We start from the raw sequence: 17,344 nt of genomic DNA on the forward strand, positions 1-17,344 counted from the left end.
TAGACCTTCAAACAACAACAGTAATTATATTGTACCCTGTAGAGCCGCTACTTTGCAACGACAGCGATATAAAGAAATATACCAGAGCCGTTTCTAGGGAACGGCTCGGTAAACACGTTCCCGCGGCAACGGATATCCATGCAACAACAGAAGTACTGTTGGAAACTGTGTTTTCTACTCGGTCCGCGCAATGACGTTATAAGGAGGAGAATTAAAGAACGAATAGTATGGAGGCGGGTTCGAATACGTCCACCGTGACCCTGCGAGTTGTAGGGGGCGACGAAAAGCGAAGTTTTGAATTTGAGACAGTAAAATATGGTCACGAGTCCCAAGGGACTCGGACCTGTGAATGACTGCGCTGACGAGCACCAGCAGTAATTATAAACGACAGACCTTACAAGTTGTGAGTACCCCGTTTCAAGTGGCGCTGAAACCGCCCCTTCTCCAGAATTGAGAACAGCCATTTTGAAATTTATAGCAGGGAATCAAAGTATCGGCTGGCACCGTGATAAATTTCCAAGCTTATCAGAGGGACAGGTATTTGGACATTAAGATAAACATTTTTTTTTTGCCCAAAGAGAACTAGGTTAAACATATTCAAAGCAAGTTTCTAGGATTTGCCATTTGGCCATCATCACAATTGTCGTTCAGTATTTCTTTTTTATGCTTTTTCTGTTTTACGCCAAACAGCACGGAGATTTGTTAGTTTCATCGAACGCGATTGGACCGTTCACTGCGCCGATGTTTTCGACTGTGGCTATAAATAATTTGTCCTTCGATTTTGGATGAATTGGTGCGTTATCCTGCCCGAATACGTCACTGCATTCTACAGCCCCCTGACGGTGATATTGAAATTTACTCAAAGGAGGAAACAGTGCAGCGAATGAGGTGCAACATGAACCGTGTCCAAAAACCGAGCTGTTAGATTATCAGAAAGTTTAAATTTGCACGTAATATATGTAAACATTAAACTCGCTACTGCTGTCCGAGGGGTGCACGCGGTAGGGTAGTTGGTTCAGGCACTATGCTGAGAGCCGGAAGGTCGCGGGCTCAAGTCCCGATGAGGTCATTGGATTTTTTTTCAATTTACCTGATCCTTCCGGCCTCAATATGGCCCTGGGGGTCGACTCAGCTTCTAACAGAAATGAGTACCTTGGAATATTCTTGTGGATAAAGGGCTCCGGCCCGTAGGGCTGACAACCTTGCCTCCATCTATGAGCCGTATGTCTAGAAAATGTGGGAACCTCAACATCTCACAACCTTATCAGCCTCCACGACCTGTTACAGGGACACCTTTACTTTTTTTTTTTTTTTTTTACTGCTGTCTGACAGAAGGTTCAGAACGCAACACAGAAATGCAATGTGTTGTATGACAGACAGTGGGTGCAGCCGGTTGAATTCGTCCTATTGTTTATGTCTTGTCGAAGAGAAAAAACGCGACTCGAAATTTTGAAATAGCCGGCACAATATCAGAGCATGCGCGTTAGCCTGTCTGCTTCTGTAAGCGCCAATATGTCGGCGCCTATGGTGACAGTGTAAATAGTTTGATCTTTCTGGAGCCCGTCGGCATGGCCTTCCTTGTCACGCGGTTCACATGAGACATATCTGTGTAAAGTACACCATGCTTCGTATTATAAAGAAAGGCGACACGATAAATGCGACCTTGCCCAAGTTAAATTAGCTGCCCTCTCTCCTTTTGTTACTTCTATTGTTGTTTACTTGACAATGAGTATAGTAAAACTAAGATTCATATTTTAGTAACTGTTGCTTAAACGACAATGTATAATAACACATTCATTTCCTGCACCAAGCTGGCTTCTTTCTATTAGAACAAACAGGCATCTTGTGTTTCATTTGGAACTGCATGCCATATCAAATAGTTTTTCTGCGTCTTTTGACCTGGGCAATAGTGCCGAGGTAAACAATGCGCACATCTATACATCCACTCCCCCAAACGTCTTCATACCGTGTTGCTTAATTACGAGGGAGAGTCAGTAAATAGATCATAAATGCATATAAAACGTAAAATATTTTATTTATTTCTCGACATGCCCTCCACCATCATGGATACATTTGTCCCACCGCTTTACCAGTGCGCCCAAACCCGCAGCATAGGAGTGAGTCTTGTGACTGTTGCTTCAGCCAATTCCGCATCTCCGCTGCAACTTCTTCTTCATGAGACAAATTTTGCCACCCACATGTGAAACGCTTTGCGCCATAAATACTTCCCACCGTAAAGAGAGGATATTTTTTTTTATGAATATTCTTTTCGTTGAGTCATTTTGCCCACAAAACGCACAACAGAACGCTGCTCTTCTGAAGTAAACTTCTCAAGCATGGTCGCCATTTTGACTACTGAAACCAGCCTTTGAACGTGGGCATGCACGTCTCCTACGTAGCTGGATTGTGCTGCTACCTAGTGATGCACATAGAAAATCTATTGCATCCATTACCGCTGTTCTATTTCCATTTGTAACCTATTTACTGACTCTCCTTCGTAGTTAAGCACAGAGGCAACTATTTTCTTTCTCCCCTATCATTCCCACTTTGGAGCACAGGGCTGATTTATCAGTTTCGTGATCATTTTTACAGACGGTAGGACTCCTTGGACGGGTGATCTGCTCGTCGCAAGGTCTCTACCTAAACATAGGACAACACATACACAGAATAAACGCATACACACAACAAACATCCATGCCATGTGTGGAATTCGAACCCACGATCCCGGCTTCCGAGCGAGCGAAGACAGTGCATGTCCCGGACCGCTCGGCTACCGTGAACGGCACAGAGGAAATTTTACCTCTACCGAATTACGAAATGGTAAGTTTTAAAATTTCAAGTAGGTATACGGTCTAGGCTACAGGCTAGAAGACCGAGGATCCTGGGTTAGGTTCTCGACAGGGGCAAAGAAATTTTCTCTTCTCTATAGCTTTCATAATGGCTCCGGGGCCAGCCACCAGGGGTTACCTCCGACTGGGCCATGAACGCTAGAGCCGAGTTCAGTAATGCGTGGAAACTTACCTCCACGTCTCCATACCGCTTCATGGCTTGGTGCTTAATTAAGCACAGGGATAACGGATAATTGAAGTATTTATATACCAGAAGAAAATTAATGTTGATTAAGGTTAAGACACGCAAGAAAACGCAGATTCAGGTGGGAAGCTTGTTTAAGTACATATTAATTTCCATTTAACAAAGAGCAAGAGAGCAGAGGAAAGGGTTTGTGTAAGCTGCCGCCCAGGGAGGCCTCTTCGTTAGTGTCTGTTACTGCATCGAACCAGGGCCTGCCTGTAGCTATGTGTCGAGGACGGTCTATAACTGTCAATAGTTTTATGTTCGCTGGTGCCATCATATTCGATGTCTGTCCGGAGAGTATGGTAACAAAAGATAAAGCTATCCCTGTAACAGGCCGTGGAGACCCATAGGGTTGTGAGACGTCGAGACTCCCACATTTTCTAGTCAATCTGTTCAGAGATGGCGGTGAGGTCAGCCTTAAGCGCCTGCCGCCCTTTGCCGGCAAGAGGATTCCTGATACTTAGTTCTGTCAGAGACTGAGTGGACTTCAGAATGATACTGCTGCTGGAAGAATTATGTCAATTTAAAAATCCATTGACCTCGTCGGCAATCGAACCTGCAACCTTCCGGCTTGTAGTATAATTCCTCAACCGAGTACGCTACCGCGTATATTGAAAAATTATTTATTCTGGGCTTTAAGTGTGTATGTCTACGCATGGGAATTGTATCTGCTGCTATGGGGAGAAAATATTTGTCCTAGCAAATATCAGGCTTTATTTGTTTTATGTCTGTGTGACTTATAGGACTGTCATGAACGAAGTAACGGAAAGTTTCTTAACTGTGCCAGACACTAGCAAATTATGTTGCCTCGTGTACTTAAGGATCAGGATGCCTACTGATTGTTCTGCCTTACTCAACCAGAACTACATGAACGTATTTGCAGGTGTTTTAAGAAAATTAAGTGCCAATTTATCCTCTCAAAAATTGTAAATATTTAAATGTGACTGATTTGCTAACTCTGTGGAACAGTTTGGGCAAGCTGGCTCTAAACTTTGTTTGGGAAGTGGACGGTTCGGATATCGACCGAGGACTCTTTGGACGGGGGACTAGTCGTCGCAGTTCCGTTACCTACACACAGAACAACATAAACAGAGAATAAACGGACAGAGACATCCATGCCTCAAGTAGGGTTCGAACTCACGATCCCAGTGTTCGAGCGGGCGAAGCCAGTTCATGTCTTAGATCGCGGGGCCACTATGACCGGCCGAAGTGCCGGGATAGCACCTGAAAATTACGCCACAGTAGTCTCCTTCCATATCCTTTCCAATTCATTATTTGCTGTCACACAGTCATTCGACGCTCTACTAATAGCCACGTAAAATGAACTACAAATAGTTAGAAACAAAAATGTATGGAAGAAAGAGCTTCTGGGGAGCTAATAATCGCGTAAGTACACCCCCAAAATTCCTTGCCTTTTACGGAACCCGAAGGTTCATTGCCGTGTTTACATCAGTTGTCACTGATGCTTATTCTGAGCCGGTTGAATCCAGCCCTCACCCTCATATACCGCTTCTCTGAGATCCGATTTCATTTTGCCACGTGTTTGGTGGCTTGACACGGGATTTCGATTGATAATGAGGATTATTTTACCAATTGTAACTACAATTAACTACAACTGTCGCTAATCTACACTCTTTACAGTCCATTAAAGCACACGACAATTCTCCTCAGTGTGTTATGTCCTCACCAGTCGTTGCCCGGTAATGGATTTCAGCAATGTCCTATGCTGCCGTTATTGCCGCCTGGGTAACATCTCACAGTTAACTAATCATGACGTCGGCTCCCTCACATTCTCGGCTGAATAAAGTCAAAATCAGAATTATGATACGACCGACGGACCGTCGGTCAGTTTGCCTTGGTGTTACGTCCCATCTGGGGCCCAAGAATAGTTGCGGTTTTGTTGATGTGGGGCGCCCTCTCTGACGAGAGAACAGGTCTCTCGTTTACCTTTGCTTCTGTCCCAAGTCAGCGCAGTCATTGCCGGGTCCGAGCCCCCATGCTGTGTGCGTATTTGTTGCCACGAAAACAAGCTGTCAAGAGCTGTTTACCGGCCATTGGGTAGCAGCGGATGCCTTCTATTGTTAAACTATAGCGCCATCATGTAACAGTATTATATGCAAAACTACGGAGAGGCAGGATTGTGAAACTTTCGAATTAAAGGTACGGTTCAGCTTCTGTTCGGTACGTAATATTGTGTTTCGGTTCAGCGGTTCACAGGTTATAGGCCTAAAAGCTTCTGTACCTGAACTAAGCAGTAAGCACCGGCAACAAAATGAAGTAATAAAAACTAATTTTGGATTCCGTGATGTAAATATAACAAGACTATTGTCACGTGATAGAATTATCATAGACGGAGTTTTGGATTGGTAATAGGATTTATTTAACATTTTAACACACAACTCGTTACTACATTTTACAGATAGCTATCATACCGACTGGTGTCCTCAGTCACGGTCTTCACTGCACTGCTTGGTAACGTCTTCCAACAGTGAACATTTTTCTGCTTCTGAGATCACGTCCTCCAAGGCTGGCGGCCATCTCACACCAACCTCCTGCTCTGCCATCTCAAGACTCACTCGTAATAGTAGCTGGCCCTCGTTATGTAGACTCCGCACGGGCCGCACAAGAACCACCGCTTCCAACAGTTATTCCATTGTTGTGTGCGCGTCTGTAACGCCTACTGAGCCATTGCCAAGCAACGGGCGTGTTCACAGAGCCGTACCCTAGCAACGGCTGTCTCTGCTGGCTTCACAATTCTAGCTTTCAGCAGACATAAAACACTAGATTACCAAATACTTAGGTTATTACACTGTGTAGAAACGTTTCTACAGAACTCTTCTGACAAGGCAACTACAACATTAACACCATCACCACCGAGGGGACTCATAAATACAGTATTACACAACATTAAATTTCAAGGACCTAACTCCACGAAAAATCTACCAGAGCAGAACACTAAGTTCAAAATAGAGTGTAGACACCACACAAAATGCAACACTGTATAATGTCAAGAAGGACTGCAGCATGGCATCTTACCCAAATCACATTTACTACAACCTCAACTTAAAATAAAACATGGCAGATAAATTAAATAGCGGTTACATGAGCGTCTAAGTGTGACTCACTAATGCATATTAATAAATGTACAATTTTAATTTAAGCTTTATTACATTTTAAGCAGCAGTCATCGCCTGGAAGGACATTATATACGTATATCAATTTTCATAATGATACAGTATTTTAATAGTAATAAGTGTATAACTGGACTTCCAATATACACATACATGCTAGTGATAGACTATAGCATCTATTTAACTATTAAATTCAGTATAGATGATAACATAAATAATCAACAATATAGGTGCATATATGTATGATTAAATGAGTGTACATACATTCGTTTTAAGAACTGAGGTAAGATGCTGTGCATCACAAGGGGCCAGGATTGTAAAATTACTGATTTTGGGGGGCTAGTTGTATAGTAGTTGACCTTCTTTACCGACATAAGTCCTGACAGTGGCTGTACTGTGCTACAGTAGTTCCACAGGACATGTGGATAGATGACAGCACGTGGGGATACTTGCCAGTAGGACGTGATAATCCGTGGCGATCCATGGCACTGATGGCATAGATACTAGTTTGAAAGTGATTTGATGTGAATATAAAGAATACCAAAGAAATAATCAATTTATATCAATATTTATATTGATTTTAATAATTAATTAAATGTGCACTATTTGCGTCCAAAATTAATTTATTTTAGCCTAAAAAGTGAAACATGTAGTTCAAAATGACACTATATTTAAAATGTTTGGGCTTGACGTTTTAAAGCATGTTGATCATCTGTGTTACTGGAAAATGGCTGTGGGAAGTATACTAAGCCTGTGGTTACATGTAGTGGTTTTATGTTGATGTTATTGTTTAAAGCATAGGAACCGGACTGTAATAATGTCGTGTCAAATTAGAACTATCGCTAGTTTAATTGACATTGACAGTGTTAAGAAACATTTGTTTTCTTTAGGTAATTAAGTCACGATATTAAAGTGGGTGTAGACGTGAAGTTGAAAAATTATTATACATTGCCACATATTTCTAATAATTCTGGGTTTCAGTTGAAGCAGAGCCTGACGATTCTTGGGAATGGCCAGACGAAGACTCATTAAAATCCAACGGTAAAGAAACAGCATGGTTACAAGAATGTTGCATTTCACTGTCTTCAACAGGGCAGCTACTTGTGATCGCTCACAAGAAAGTTATGGTAGTTTTAACATGTGAGTGTTATTCCCTTACAATACAACATTTCCGACAATTTTTTGAAAGTAATGAAGTTGGATTCAAGATCATTTTATTATATCTTAACCTACAGTGAAACAACAAAATCTGAAACCTTGAAAAATGCTTTACGTGATTCGGTTCGAAGGCAGCCCCCATTTCGTATCATTTACGAGTAGTAACACAGTTTATATATATATCATAAGTGAAGTAGAATCCTTAGTCTGTTTAAAATTGCAATAAAATGTGTCTGAAATATTACATCTTATACATAACAAAGGACAGCTGTCATATAATAAGGATTTTAATTAAATTAATGATAACGTTAAAATATATGACTTCAAAGAACTACCATCCTAGCCTTTGTATTAAATATATGTTATGCTTGAAGAATATTATCCCATGGGATGTGAGTTTGTGTAGTATGGCAGAAGTTCACTGATCTTTCAAAGGAATATGCCAACTTCATCTTCAGGGCTGAAGATTTAAGCCAAGCAAGCAGTTTGTAAACTTTCACATAACCACACTGTCACATCCCAGAAGACTCTTCGTAGTTGTTGTGAGAATAGGCCTAATGTCTAGTATGTTCATTAAGCCAAACTAAATTAAATAATGAACTGTACTTTGAAATTCTTTTTACAAATTTTGCTGCCTTCAGTTATAGTGTGAAGATTGAATTGTGTAGAAGATGAATTCATGCTTAAAAATTGATCCACTTATAAATGCACAGAATTTATTCTTGATGACTGAGGCCTTTAGGTTTGAGGCATATAGTGTAACCTTGTGAATGCACAAATGTATGTGTCAAATAGGCTGTGCTATGCAAAGAAGAGTACACATGACGTGTGCCTTTATGCAAGGAGATAAAGGGCATGTTTCTGGACACCAATGACAGGACTGCGTGTGTGCATGTGCATGCTTGCGCATGTGTGCACACGAATGTATTGACTAATTTTGATGATTGGAACAAGAGAATTACATCTCCAAATTGTTGAATTCTTATTCACTATCAGTATGATAGACCTTAGACCTTGTTATGAAGGCTTTAGATATTATGCTGTTTTCAGACCTGAGATGCAGATCCAAATTGCAATTCATGTTACAGTTATGCAGGATATGAATTTTTATACAGATAGTGTGAATCATCATCAAAATGCTGGCTGCCAGCAATTATATGCTATGGCTATTTTAACTGCCTGACATTTGTGAAGTAGCATACATTGTTCTGGGCTTATTTTAGATTGGAACTCAATTACATAGAGCAGTCAAAAAGTTTTCGGAATTCCCCTGTAGATGGAGAGCAGCAAAAAGATAGCGCACACACTGTTGTGGTGAGAAGCTCAGTATGTCTGCTTGCAGGCACAGCAGGTCTGGACAGGTTTCAGCATGCAGTGTCGTTACTGTTCCATTTGAATTAGATGTGAGTGTTGGTCATTTGGTGCAATGTCGCAGTTTGAACAGCGTGTGAACATCAAGTTCATGTGTAAACTGGGAAAATCTGCTTCAGAGATGCTATTGGCCCTGCAGCAAATTTACGGTGATACTGTACTAAAGAAATCTGCAGATTACAACGGGTTCTCCCAGTTTAAGAATAGGTAGGAGGCATTAGGGGATGACCAGCGCAGCGGGAGACCTTCGACATTCAAAACTGAAGAAATGATTGGAAAGTGCGACAACCGATTCGATGTGATCGAAGAATGACCATCGCAGACTTGGAGCAAGAAGTTGGTACTGTTACTGGCCATTTCTGCGTGAAAGTTTTGCAGAGATTGTGCGATGCAGTTTCTGCATCATGATAACACACCGAGCCACACATCACTTGTTGTGCAGCAATTCCTCACCAAGAAAAACATTCCTGTCATCACTCAACCACCGTACTCTCCGGATCTCGCTCCAAGTGACTTTTGGCTGTTCCCTACTCTGAAAATGGGCCTCAAGGGGACACGTTTCCCAACCATGGAAGACATCAAATCGAATGTGATGGCTGAGTTCCGGAAGATTCCAAAAGAAGCCTTCCACCACTGCTTCCAACAATGGCAGGATCGATGGAGCAAGTGTGTGTGTGCTCAAGGGTCCTACTTTGAAGGTGATTAGATAAGTGTTGCCATATGTCCTACCATTAGAGTGCTATACCACCATTCCGGGAACTTTTTGACTGCCCCTCGTATGTAAGGATGGAAAATGGATTTTAAAATACTGAGGTCATGGAGAGAAGTCCTGTTGGTTACCTCTCACATCTTATTTGAGCTGTTATGGTCCCCCTCACAATTTGTTTCCCCATATTCTCGACATTTGTTCAGCCAACCTGTTCCCATAAATTTTTGTCATGATAAACCATATGATAAACTTTGCTCATGGCAGGCGCTTCAGGTAAGCTGGAAGGGCATGCAGCAAGCAGAAAGGAAGAAGTCTTGAATGCCATCATCTTCATATGTGGGACTTCTTTGCATGGCCTCAGTATTGGTGTATAAAGGTTTCATTTTAGCGTAATTTGGTTGTCATTTGGAATGTTCAGTATATGAAACCTTGTGAACTTAAAAATATGAAACTGAAAGAAATTTCCATTATGAACAAAGTAACTGATGTGTATCACTGTAATTACCATTATGCTGGCATGCTCATGTCTTGGATCATAGTTGTTAGATTTTTACAGAATAAAATGTGAAAAAGAGATTTTTAATGATATTGTGTGATATTTTTATGTAGCAAAATGGGATTCACAAGAACAGGGTGATGTCAAGATGAAGTACCACATAACATGGCATGGAAACCCCTGTAAGGATGAAAAGTGAGTTAATATATAGTGTAGTTACATATTTAAACTTAGATTTTACTTTCTTTGAAATGTATTTTTAAAATACGTAATTGTTTCTCCCTCCCAGTGAGCAGATAACCTCAGTCTTATGTCTGCCATTAATCTTCCAAGGAAAAAGCAGCCATTGTGGTCCAGACTGGACGTGCATAGTTATTGGCTTATCATCAGGATTTGTTCAGTTTTACACAGAGGTCAGTAATATTTTGAACCTTCATCATCAGCAATTAAACTTTTATGTCAGACAAAATTTTTATTGCCCAGGAATAACAGTTTTAAATTTCCTGTTGCTCTGGGCTTGGCAGTAATTCATCATCCAAGGGGTTTGTTTACATCTGAGTTGTGCTCAGCTGGCAGCCATATTTTAACCCATAGGTAATGGTATTAGTGTTGCAAAATGAATGTTCTTGGCCAGCTGGACTGTGTATGCACACCATTGTAGTAGTAGAACTTAATGTATGTGAATGCATTCATTGCTGGTTAGCCCCTTGAATAATATTTTATAAGTCAGAGTCAGAGTTACTTTACGACTTGTGGTATACCACCAGTTAGATTGTCTTGGTGCCAAGCCCCTTGAGACTCATGACCAGTATTTTTCCAACAGAACACTTGCAGTTATAGTCCTTATGGAACATCGTCTCTGACAAGAGGATCGATCATTTACAATCCTGCTGGTCCTTGCCAGCACAGTTATTCTTGGGTCTGAGTCCTGCAGGTCTCACGACGATATTTTACTGTCTCAGACTCGAGACTCCCCCAACCTGGAGGGCCAGGTACCCATATTTATATCCCCCAGGAAGAGGGTGGCCCAGTTACATCCTCAGGCACTGTGTTCCCTTTTCATCACCTCTACAACTTGCAGGGCTACAGTGGAGGTATTTGAACCCACCTCCATACAGAGTGTTTATGAGTCTCACTACTAGTCCTCAGACTGTCTTTCACTGTTGCTTCTTCTCTTTTGCTAGGGAAACAACTTCGACAGAGCTAGTCCCTAGCAACAGCTGTTGTACTGTCACCTGTTTACACATCTGTTACTAGGTAATGGGTCTACATGTCACAATGTAGTAAAAGTACACTTTTTTTTCAATTCAGATGTTGAAATTTTGTGTAGGATGTTCAGTACTGACCAAAATTAAATTTCATCAGTAAAATTTCTTAATCCTTTGAAATATAAAGTTAATCTAAATATTATTTAAAATTAAATTATTACCTAACAAATAGTACACATGGCCCTGGGGATTTCTCTAACAGAAGTGAGTACCAGGAATCTTCCTGGTGGTAAAGGGTGGCTGGCATATAAGGCTGACAACCTCAGAGCCATCTGTGATTGTCTAGAAGATGTGGAGCCTTCATAGAGTGCTGCTGGTAATTTTATTTACTGCATTATGGAGTACACCCATTCCAGTCATATGTAACACAAATTGAAGTGAACAGAACATGTTGGATTTGAGGTTTGCATGCTGGCAGCTATGAAGAGAACATTCTTCTAGGTTGAAACACCACATAATTTCGAGAGAGCCTGACATTCAGAGGTACATATCACCTCCATGTTCGGAATTGCTTGGATCCATTGAAACTAGTCACTGGACCCAGCTCAGCTCATCCGAAGTTATTCACCTCCTTCCGTTGGTTTCCCGCTTGGCTTACACTTCATCTCTTAAGATGGAGGTGGCATGTTCCTCTGAAACAGGTTGTTTCCAAACCGCATGGCATTACAACCCTGAACACCTACTCTTCTCAAACAGAACTGTTTATATTGCTCCCACATGTGTAGTTACTTATGTATGTTTCTGTTCAAACGTTTAATTTTCTTGTTACCAGAATTGCAATCTGTTGCTCTCAGAATTGCTTCACAATGAACCAGTTACCCATCTAAAGTGCCAATCTTTTGAACCACGAAGGTTTTCCACAGCACAGGAACACAGTGAAGAGCTGTATGTCATGTACCATAGTGCTGTATGTGTTTTGATGGGCTTTGGACTCTTCCCGAAATTGCGGGCCTGTCGCAACCAATTGGCAAGAGGTAATTTTGGATTACCAGATGTATAGATGTTTAATTGACCCTTGAGAATGTTTTTTAACTCTTAGTCTAGATCATGCCTATCTTATGTATCTTATGCTACAACGGCAGCTTAGTCGCATGAATGGTCATAAACTTGGCCACCGCCAAGTTTAAGCATCTTATATTTTTAATTCTACCCATTTTGTGCAAATTATATTTGTATGGTCATATTTTTTCTTTTCTGGCCCCTTGTTACAGTGAAAGCAAACTGCAAAGCAGTGATGTCAGCATCTCCTCTCACTTACAAGAAATGGGGGTTCACCGAACAGAATGTGGTGGCAGATTCAGAGGTTGTTGGTCCAGCTACAAATAACACGTTTGATCATCTTGTAACGGCATCTTTGTGTGGAGGCTTCAATACTTATCGCTCCAGTGCACCACAGACTTCCCTTATATTAGCTGTTGGCAAGAGACCTTATGTTGGCTTTCACTATGCCTTGGAAGGGGAAGCACCACCAATGTTTGCAGGTGTTACTAAAGCAGTGGTCAGCAAAGTGAAGGCTGCATTTGGTCAAGTTGTCCCGTAAGTACACTGATACTGCAGTTCTGGGGAGTGTGCACATTCTTTGCCTTGGTTCTGCTTAAAATAAACTAGGCTTGTGAACATCTTGAATTTTCAAAATTGAATTCAGATAAAATCTCATTGTCGATTTGAACATTGACTTTTCAGTATCAGACTTAAAAAATTTTTGGGCAACTCCTTTTGCTTAATGCAGTAGCACACATATTGTCTCTCAGAATCATAATGGCTTGCAGCAGCAGCACAAGTCACAAACAAAATCTACCTGTCCTTCTTTTCTGCCAAAGGTAAAAAAAGAACCTGGCCCTAGAATCAGTTTTTTTAACAGAAATGATTTATGAAAAATTTCTTTGAGAAACGATTTGATATCAAGAGGTGGAAGTACTACAGTTTGCATTTTTTTTTCAGTTTGTTGTTTAATAGTGATAACTGGCAGGGGAAACCAAAGTAGTACTTGGAGAGAACTTGCCTCAATAACACATTGTCTACCACAAGTCTTACATGACCTGACCTGGAATCATAAAATAACATGAGATCACAACATTGCTGCATGTTTCATCCCTGCTTGGCCATCTTCAGGCAATTGTTCACTTTTTGAAATCATCACACTGCACTAGATCATAAGTCAGTATGTGTCTATCCTGTTACATATTGTTCACACTAAAATATGTTTGTTTGAGGATAAAACTCTCTCCGTTCTGTGTTATTTTCCTTTTGTGGTTTCCGTGTTTGTGCCCCCCCTTCATATGTATGTTTTCACTGTATGTTCCTTCTCACATTTATGTTAAATAAACTGTAGTGAAGTTTCCTATATATTGTGTCAACTAGTGAGAAGCGCATTGAAATTTCAAGAGGAAAACTTCACATTTCCCATGTCTAGGTGTAATTTTCATGGATAACCCTTCTGTTCATCCACCCTTATACATCATAGCTTTTGAGGGGCCCTTTGAAATCAAAGTTTTGTTGAACATGCTCACGGTGAACATGAGTTCTGGAAAGATGGCTTATTAGAAGTAGGAAACAGGAAAGTTACATTTATTTGTGTATGTGAGAGAGAGAGCGCCTCTCACAGTGAAGCAAGCATGCACAACAGCAGCTCCAATGCCTGTTGGTTCAGGCGCTGCCTAGTGACAACATATAAAGACATGGACCTCCAACACGAGTGAGTCGCAGCAGCTCTTACATCAAGACAGCTTGTCTGGATTGTAGACAGCAACAGCAAGTCTCCTAGCAGCAACACCATCAGCTAATGCAGGTTTCCGGCTGCTGACGCTAGGGAGAACAGCCAGCTTGCAGTTGTCTGGCCACCGATGCGTTGAAGACTGGCCAGCTCATGACCCTTTTCAGCGCCCACAACACCTCACTCGTTACCACACAAACTGTCTGCCTGCTCATCTGTATTCTCTGTTAACAGCAATAAATTGTTATAGAAATTTATGTCGTCTCTCCATACTACCAGAACCAACATCCCATATATGTATGTACTCGTATGTATCATGTGCACACACAAAGATACATCTTGAATTGTGTGGTGATTTGTTCCAGGAGCTGGATAGGTGGAGGAAAGCAAAACAGCTCTTTAGAGAAAGATAAAAAGAATGTGCCCATAGAACCTGCAGTCTCAATGGTATGTAGGTAGGTAAATTATTCTGTTTTATGTACTGATTCATATACTGGACCTCCTGGTTTCTAATTACTGTAGGTGCTTTGAAGTGGTGAATGTCATGGGCAACTTTACTAATCTGAGAGTAACACGGGGTAATATGCAGTCTTGTGCTGTGAAATGGAAATTTGTCTTCTTATTGTTTGAGATTGGAGGTTTCTGCAGCCATGAAAAACTTTGTGATCTCTTGGGTTATGACAGCATGTAGTCTGGTAGGGAAACCACTTGCCAGACTACATAACCAATTATTGTGGTTGAGGCTTTTCATATATTCATTATCTCTCCCCCATGTATATTTTGGGCAGTCTTAACCAGATACTTGGTAAATTCCAGTATGTTGAAGTGGTTGGCTCTCAGTGTTTTCCACTTCAAGTGGTTTTCTGTGGTATTTATAGTCCTAAAGGCTGATGTGGTATTAGTGTTTTCTAATAATCAGGAGATAGCTCTTTCTTTGTGAAGCAGGTAAATGTGGGCCCATTTTGGTTTGGCTTATGTTTGAATTTTCCTCTTTGTTGAATTCTTGGCATATCTTAACATATTTGATGGGTACTGGGTCTTCAGTATTTCTTCTTTTAGTTATTAATTTCTTCTGTAGAAATATAATTATCTGAGTCTATTAATTAGATAGTTAATGGCATATGTTAGTGCAACAGTTTCGACAAAAGTGACTATCCGGCTTGTCACACTTTACTAACATATACATGTGTGATGTTTCTGTTTAACAAATGATATTGTATACTTTTGTATGCTTGCAAGTGTGTCCTTTTAATGCTTCAGTTTAAAATCGCAAGATTGATCCAGCCTGAAAACATCAGTATAATAATCCTTACAGAATTATTCTTTTGTATACAGTTCAAGTAGCTTTTGAATGATTTTCCATGTAATTTCCACCTGAAGATGATATAGGACTGAAACATGTTGTGGAACTGACTGTATTGTAATACAAATATTACATTATGTTTTTGGACATTATCCATCTTCCTGTTTTATGTAAAATAGGATGGTGTTTTAAATAAAAGCAGGTTGATGGATAATGTCCAGAAACATAATGTTTATACTAATACACCATGGCCACAAACTTTAGATCCTGTTGACTATATCTTGTTTGAAATAAAAGTTTGTGTTACTGTGTATGTTCTTACCTTTTATAATTTTATACAAACCAAATGCAACTGTATTAAAAGAATAATAAATCTGATATTCAAGCCAGAATACCTCAGTCAGTGTAGTGAATAGGCTTCAGGGTAAATGGCTGGGGTTTGATTCCTGGTAGGGTCAATAGGTTTTCTTACTCCATGGCATCCAGACTAGCTCTGGGGCCCACCCAGCCTCCAATCCAATGGGTGCATGGGGCTCTATGCTGGGGGCGGGCGTGGTTTAAAGCAGCAGGGGCATGAAGCTGACCACTTGCCACCATCTAGTGCAGAGGTCACAAATGGTGGAGCTGTACCTTCACTCCACCATATGCTTTCATGGCATAGTGCTTAATTACATAATTAAGTACAGGGATAACTTTGCCTTTATCTACTACATTATACAACATCACATCCCAGGTAACTGTAGTTTTAATGTTTATAACTGCAAGACCTCAAATCTCAGATTGTGTGTTACCTATTTGAGATCAAATTGTTCCTTTCAGGTTTGGGTTATGTGATCTTCTGAGACATGGGGATAGACTTGTGATGTCTCCAAATAGGAATTTATCTGTAGTATCAGACAGCCTGGGCCGAATTATCTTAATAGATAACCTAAGAGGACTGGCAGTTCGTATGTGGAAGGGTATGTGGTATTGTAATATTTTATGTCTATACTTTTCTGCATTATTCTCTATATTATGAATCACATTTTTTACTTCCTGTATCTAACTAAATATTAGGCAAATTAAATTTTATGGTCATAAACATATCTATAAATTCTGTATGAAATACTACTTTAATACATTGCAGACAGGTTGTTTAAATATTTAAATCACCCTGGGGACCGGGGTTTTTAAGCCTAGCACCCTAACTTGTGCACTATTCACTTTAAAAATTAATATAAAATCTCCTAATTAATTTTATGAACTAAAATTTTTGGAGAACACTTACCAGAGCTCCTAGAAGTGCTTGTGCATGTGATATCTCTGGAAACATTCCCCTTTGTGAAGCAGCATCACGCAGAATTTGCAGATTTACGCAGTCCTACTCTTCTTCTTGTGGACTGTGTGACCACGGCACTGCCTAGAAGGGTACTTCTTCTTGCAATTTTCACTCTTCACATTTCTCACGAGGGTATGTTTCCGCATATCACCCGAGAGTCATCCAGGGGGGTCCACATGAGGCCTGCGGCGGGTGGGAACAGATGGCCCCAGCTGAACTACGTCTGTGTCTGATGCAGGTACTGCCGCCACCGTGAGGTCAGTAGCCCAAGCTTTTGCCAAGTTCAACAGAAATGCTTTGTATTTCAAAGTAGAATTTCTGTTCACTTTCACTGGACACAATAATTTGGGGGGCCCTGTGGCCCCTGTCACTGTCACTTTCACTGAGGCTGGCCTAACTATCAGAAGACGAAGCAGTTGGCAAATCTGATAGCTCATCGGAGAACAAATCTAATATTTCTTGTTCTCTAAGAGAACGCTTCACCTGCAACTGCTTTAGTCTCTGATCCATATTGCACTGCTAACTTCCTGGTTCATACGTGGAAGCTTGGACTCAAACAGAGGCTTTTTTCTTTAGGGTGTGACAGGAAATGAGCGTGATTATGTTACTGGCTAAGCTAGCAAACATTCCCAAGGTCAACTATGCAGTAGTTATGATGCAACGTGGCCACACAGCGAGATATAGTTGGTTTCCAACATAACGTGTCAGAAAAGGGCAAATTGGCCCTCCCGGTCAGCAAAGCTATAGAAACGTAGAGGGCCAATTGGCCCCTCCGGTCCTGAATGTGTTAAAGTAGGCTTAT

General features: G+C 40.8%; 1 protein-coding gene across 2 annotated transcripts in view; it reads left to right on the top strand.

Annotated features, from left to right (window-relative positions):
* The first annotated feature begins 6,700 nt into the window (after nucleotides 1-6,700).
* The window catches only part of LOC111862698 (rab3 GTPase-activating protein non-catalytic subunit), a 51,812-nt gene continuing 41,168 nt past the window's right edge, over nucleotides 6,701-17,344 (top strand). For both annotated transcript variants that reach the window (XM_023848299.2, XM_023848300.2), the window contains exons 1-8: nucleotides 6,701-7,096; nucleotides 7,188-7,346; nucleotides 10,054-10,135; nucleotides 10,230-10,353; nucleotides 11,981-12,182; nucleotides 12,420-12,744; nucleotides 14,287-14,376; nucleotides 16,044-16,183. In XM_023848299.2, coding sequence (XP_023704067.1) covers nucleotides 7,024-7,096; nucleotides 7,188-7,346; nucleotides 10,054-10,135; nucleotides 10,230-10,353; nucleotides 11,981-12,182; nucleotides 12,420-12,744; nucleotides 14,287-14,376; nucleotides 16,044-16,183 — 1,195 coding nt within the window. In that variant the 5' untranslated portion in view covers nucleotides 6,701-7,023. The remainder of the gene's footprint in view (nucleotides 7,097-7,187; nucleotides 7,347-10,053; nucleotides 10,136-10,229; nucleotides 10,354-11,980; nucleotides 12,183-12,419; nucleotides 12,745-14,286; nucleotides 14,377-16,043; nucleotides 16,184-17,344) is intronic.

Source organism: Cryptotermes secundus, unplaced genomic scaffold, assembly GCF_002891405.2.
Source record: "Cryptotermes secundus unplaced genomic scaffold, Csec_1.0 scaffold5, whole genome shotgun sequence".
Taxonomy (NCBI): Eukaryota; Metazoa; Arthropoda; class Insecta; order Blattodea; family Kalotermitidae; genus Cryptotermes; species Cryptotermes secundus.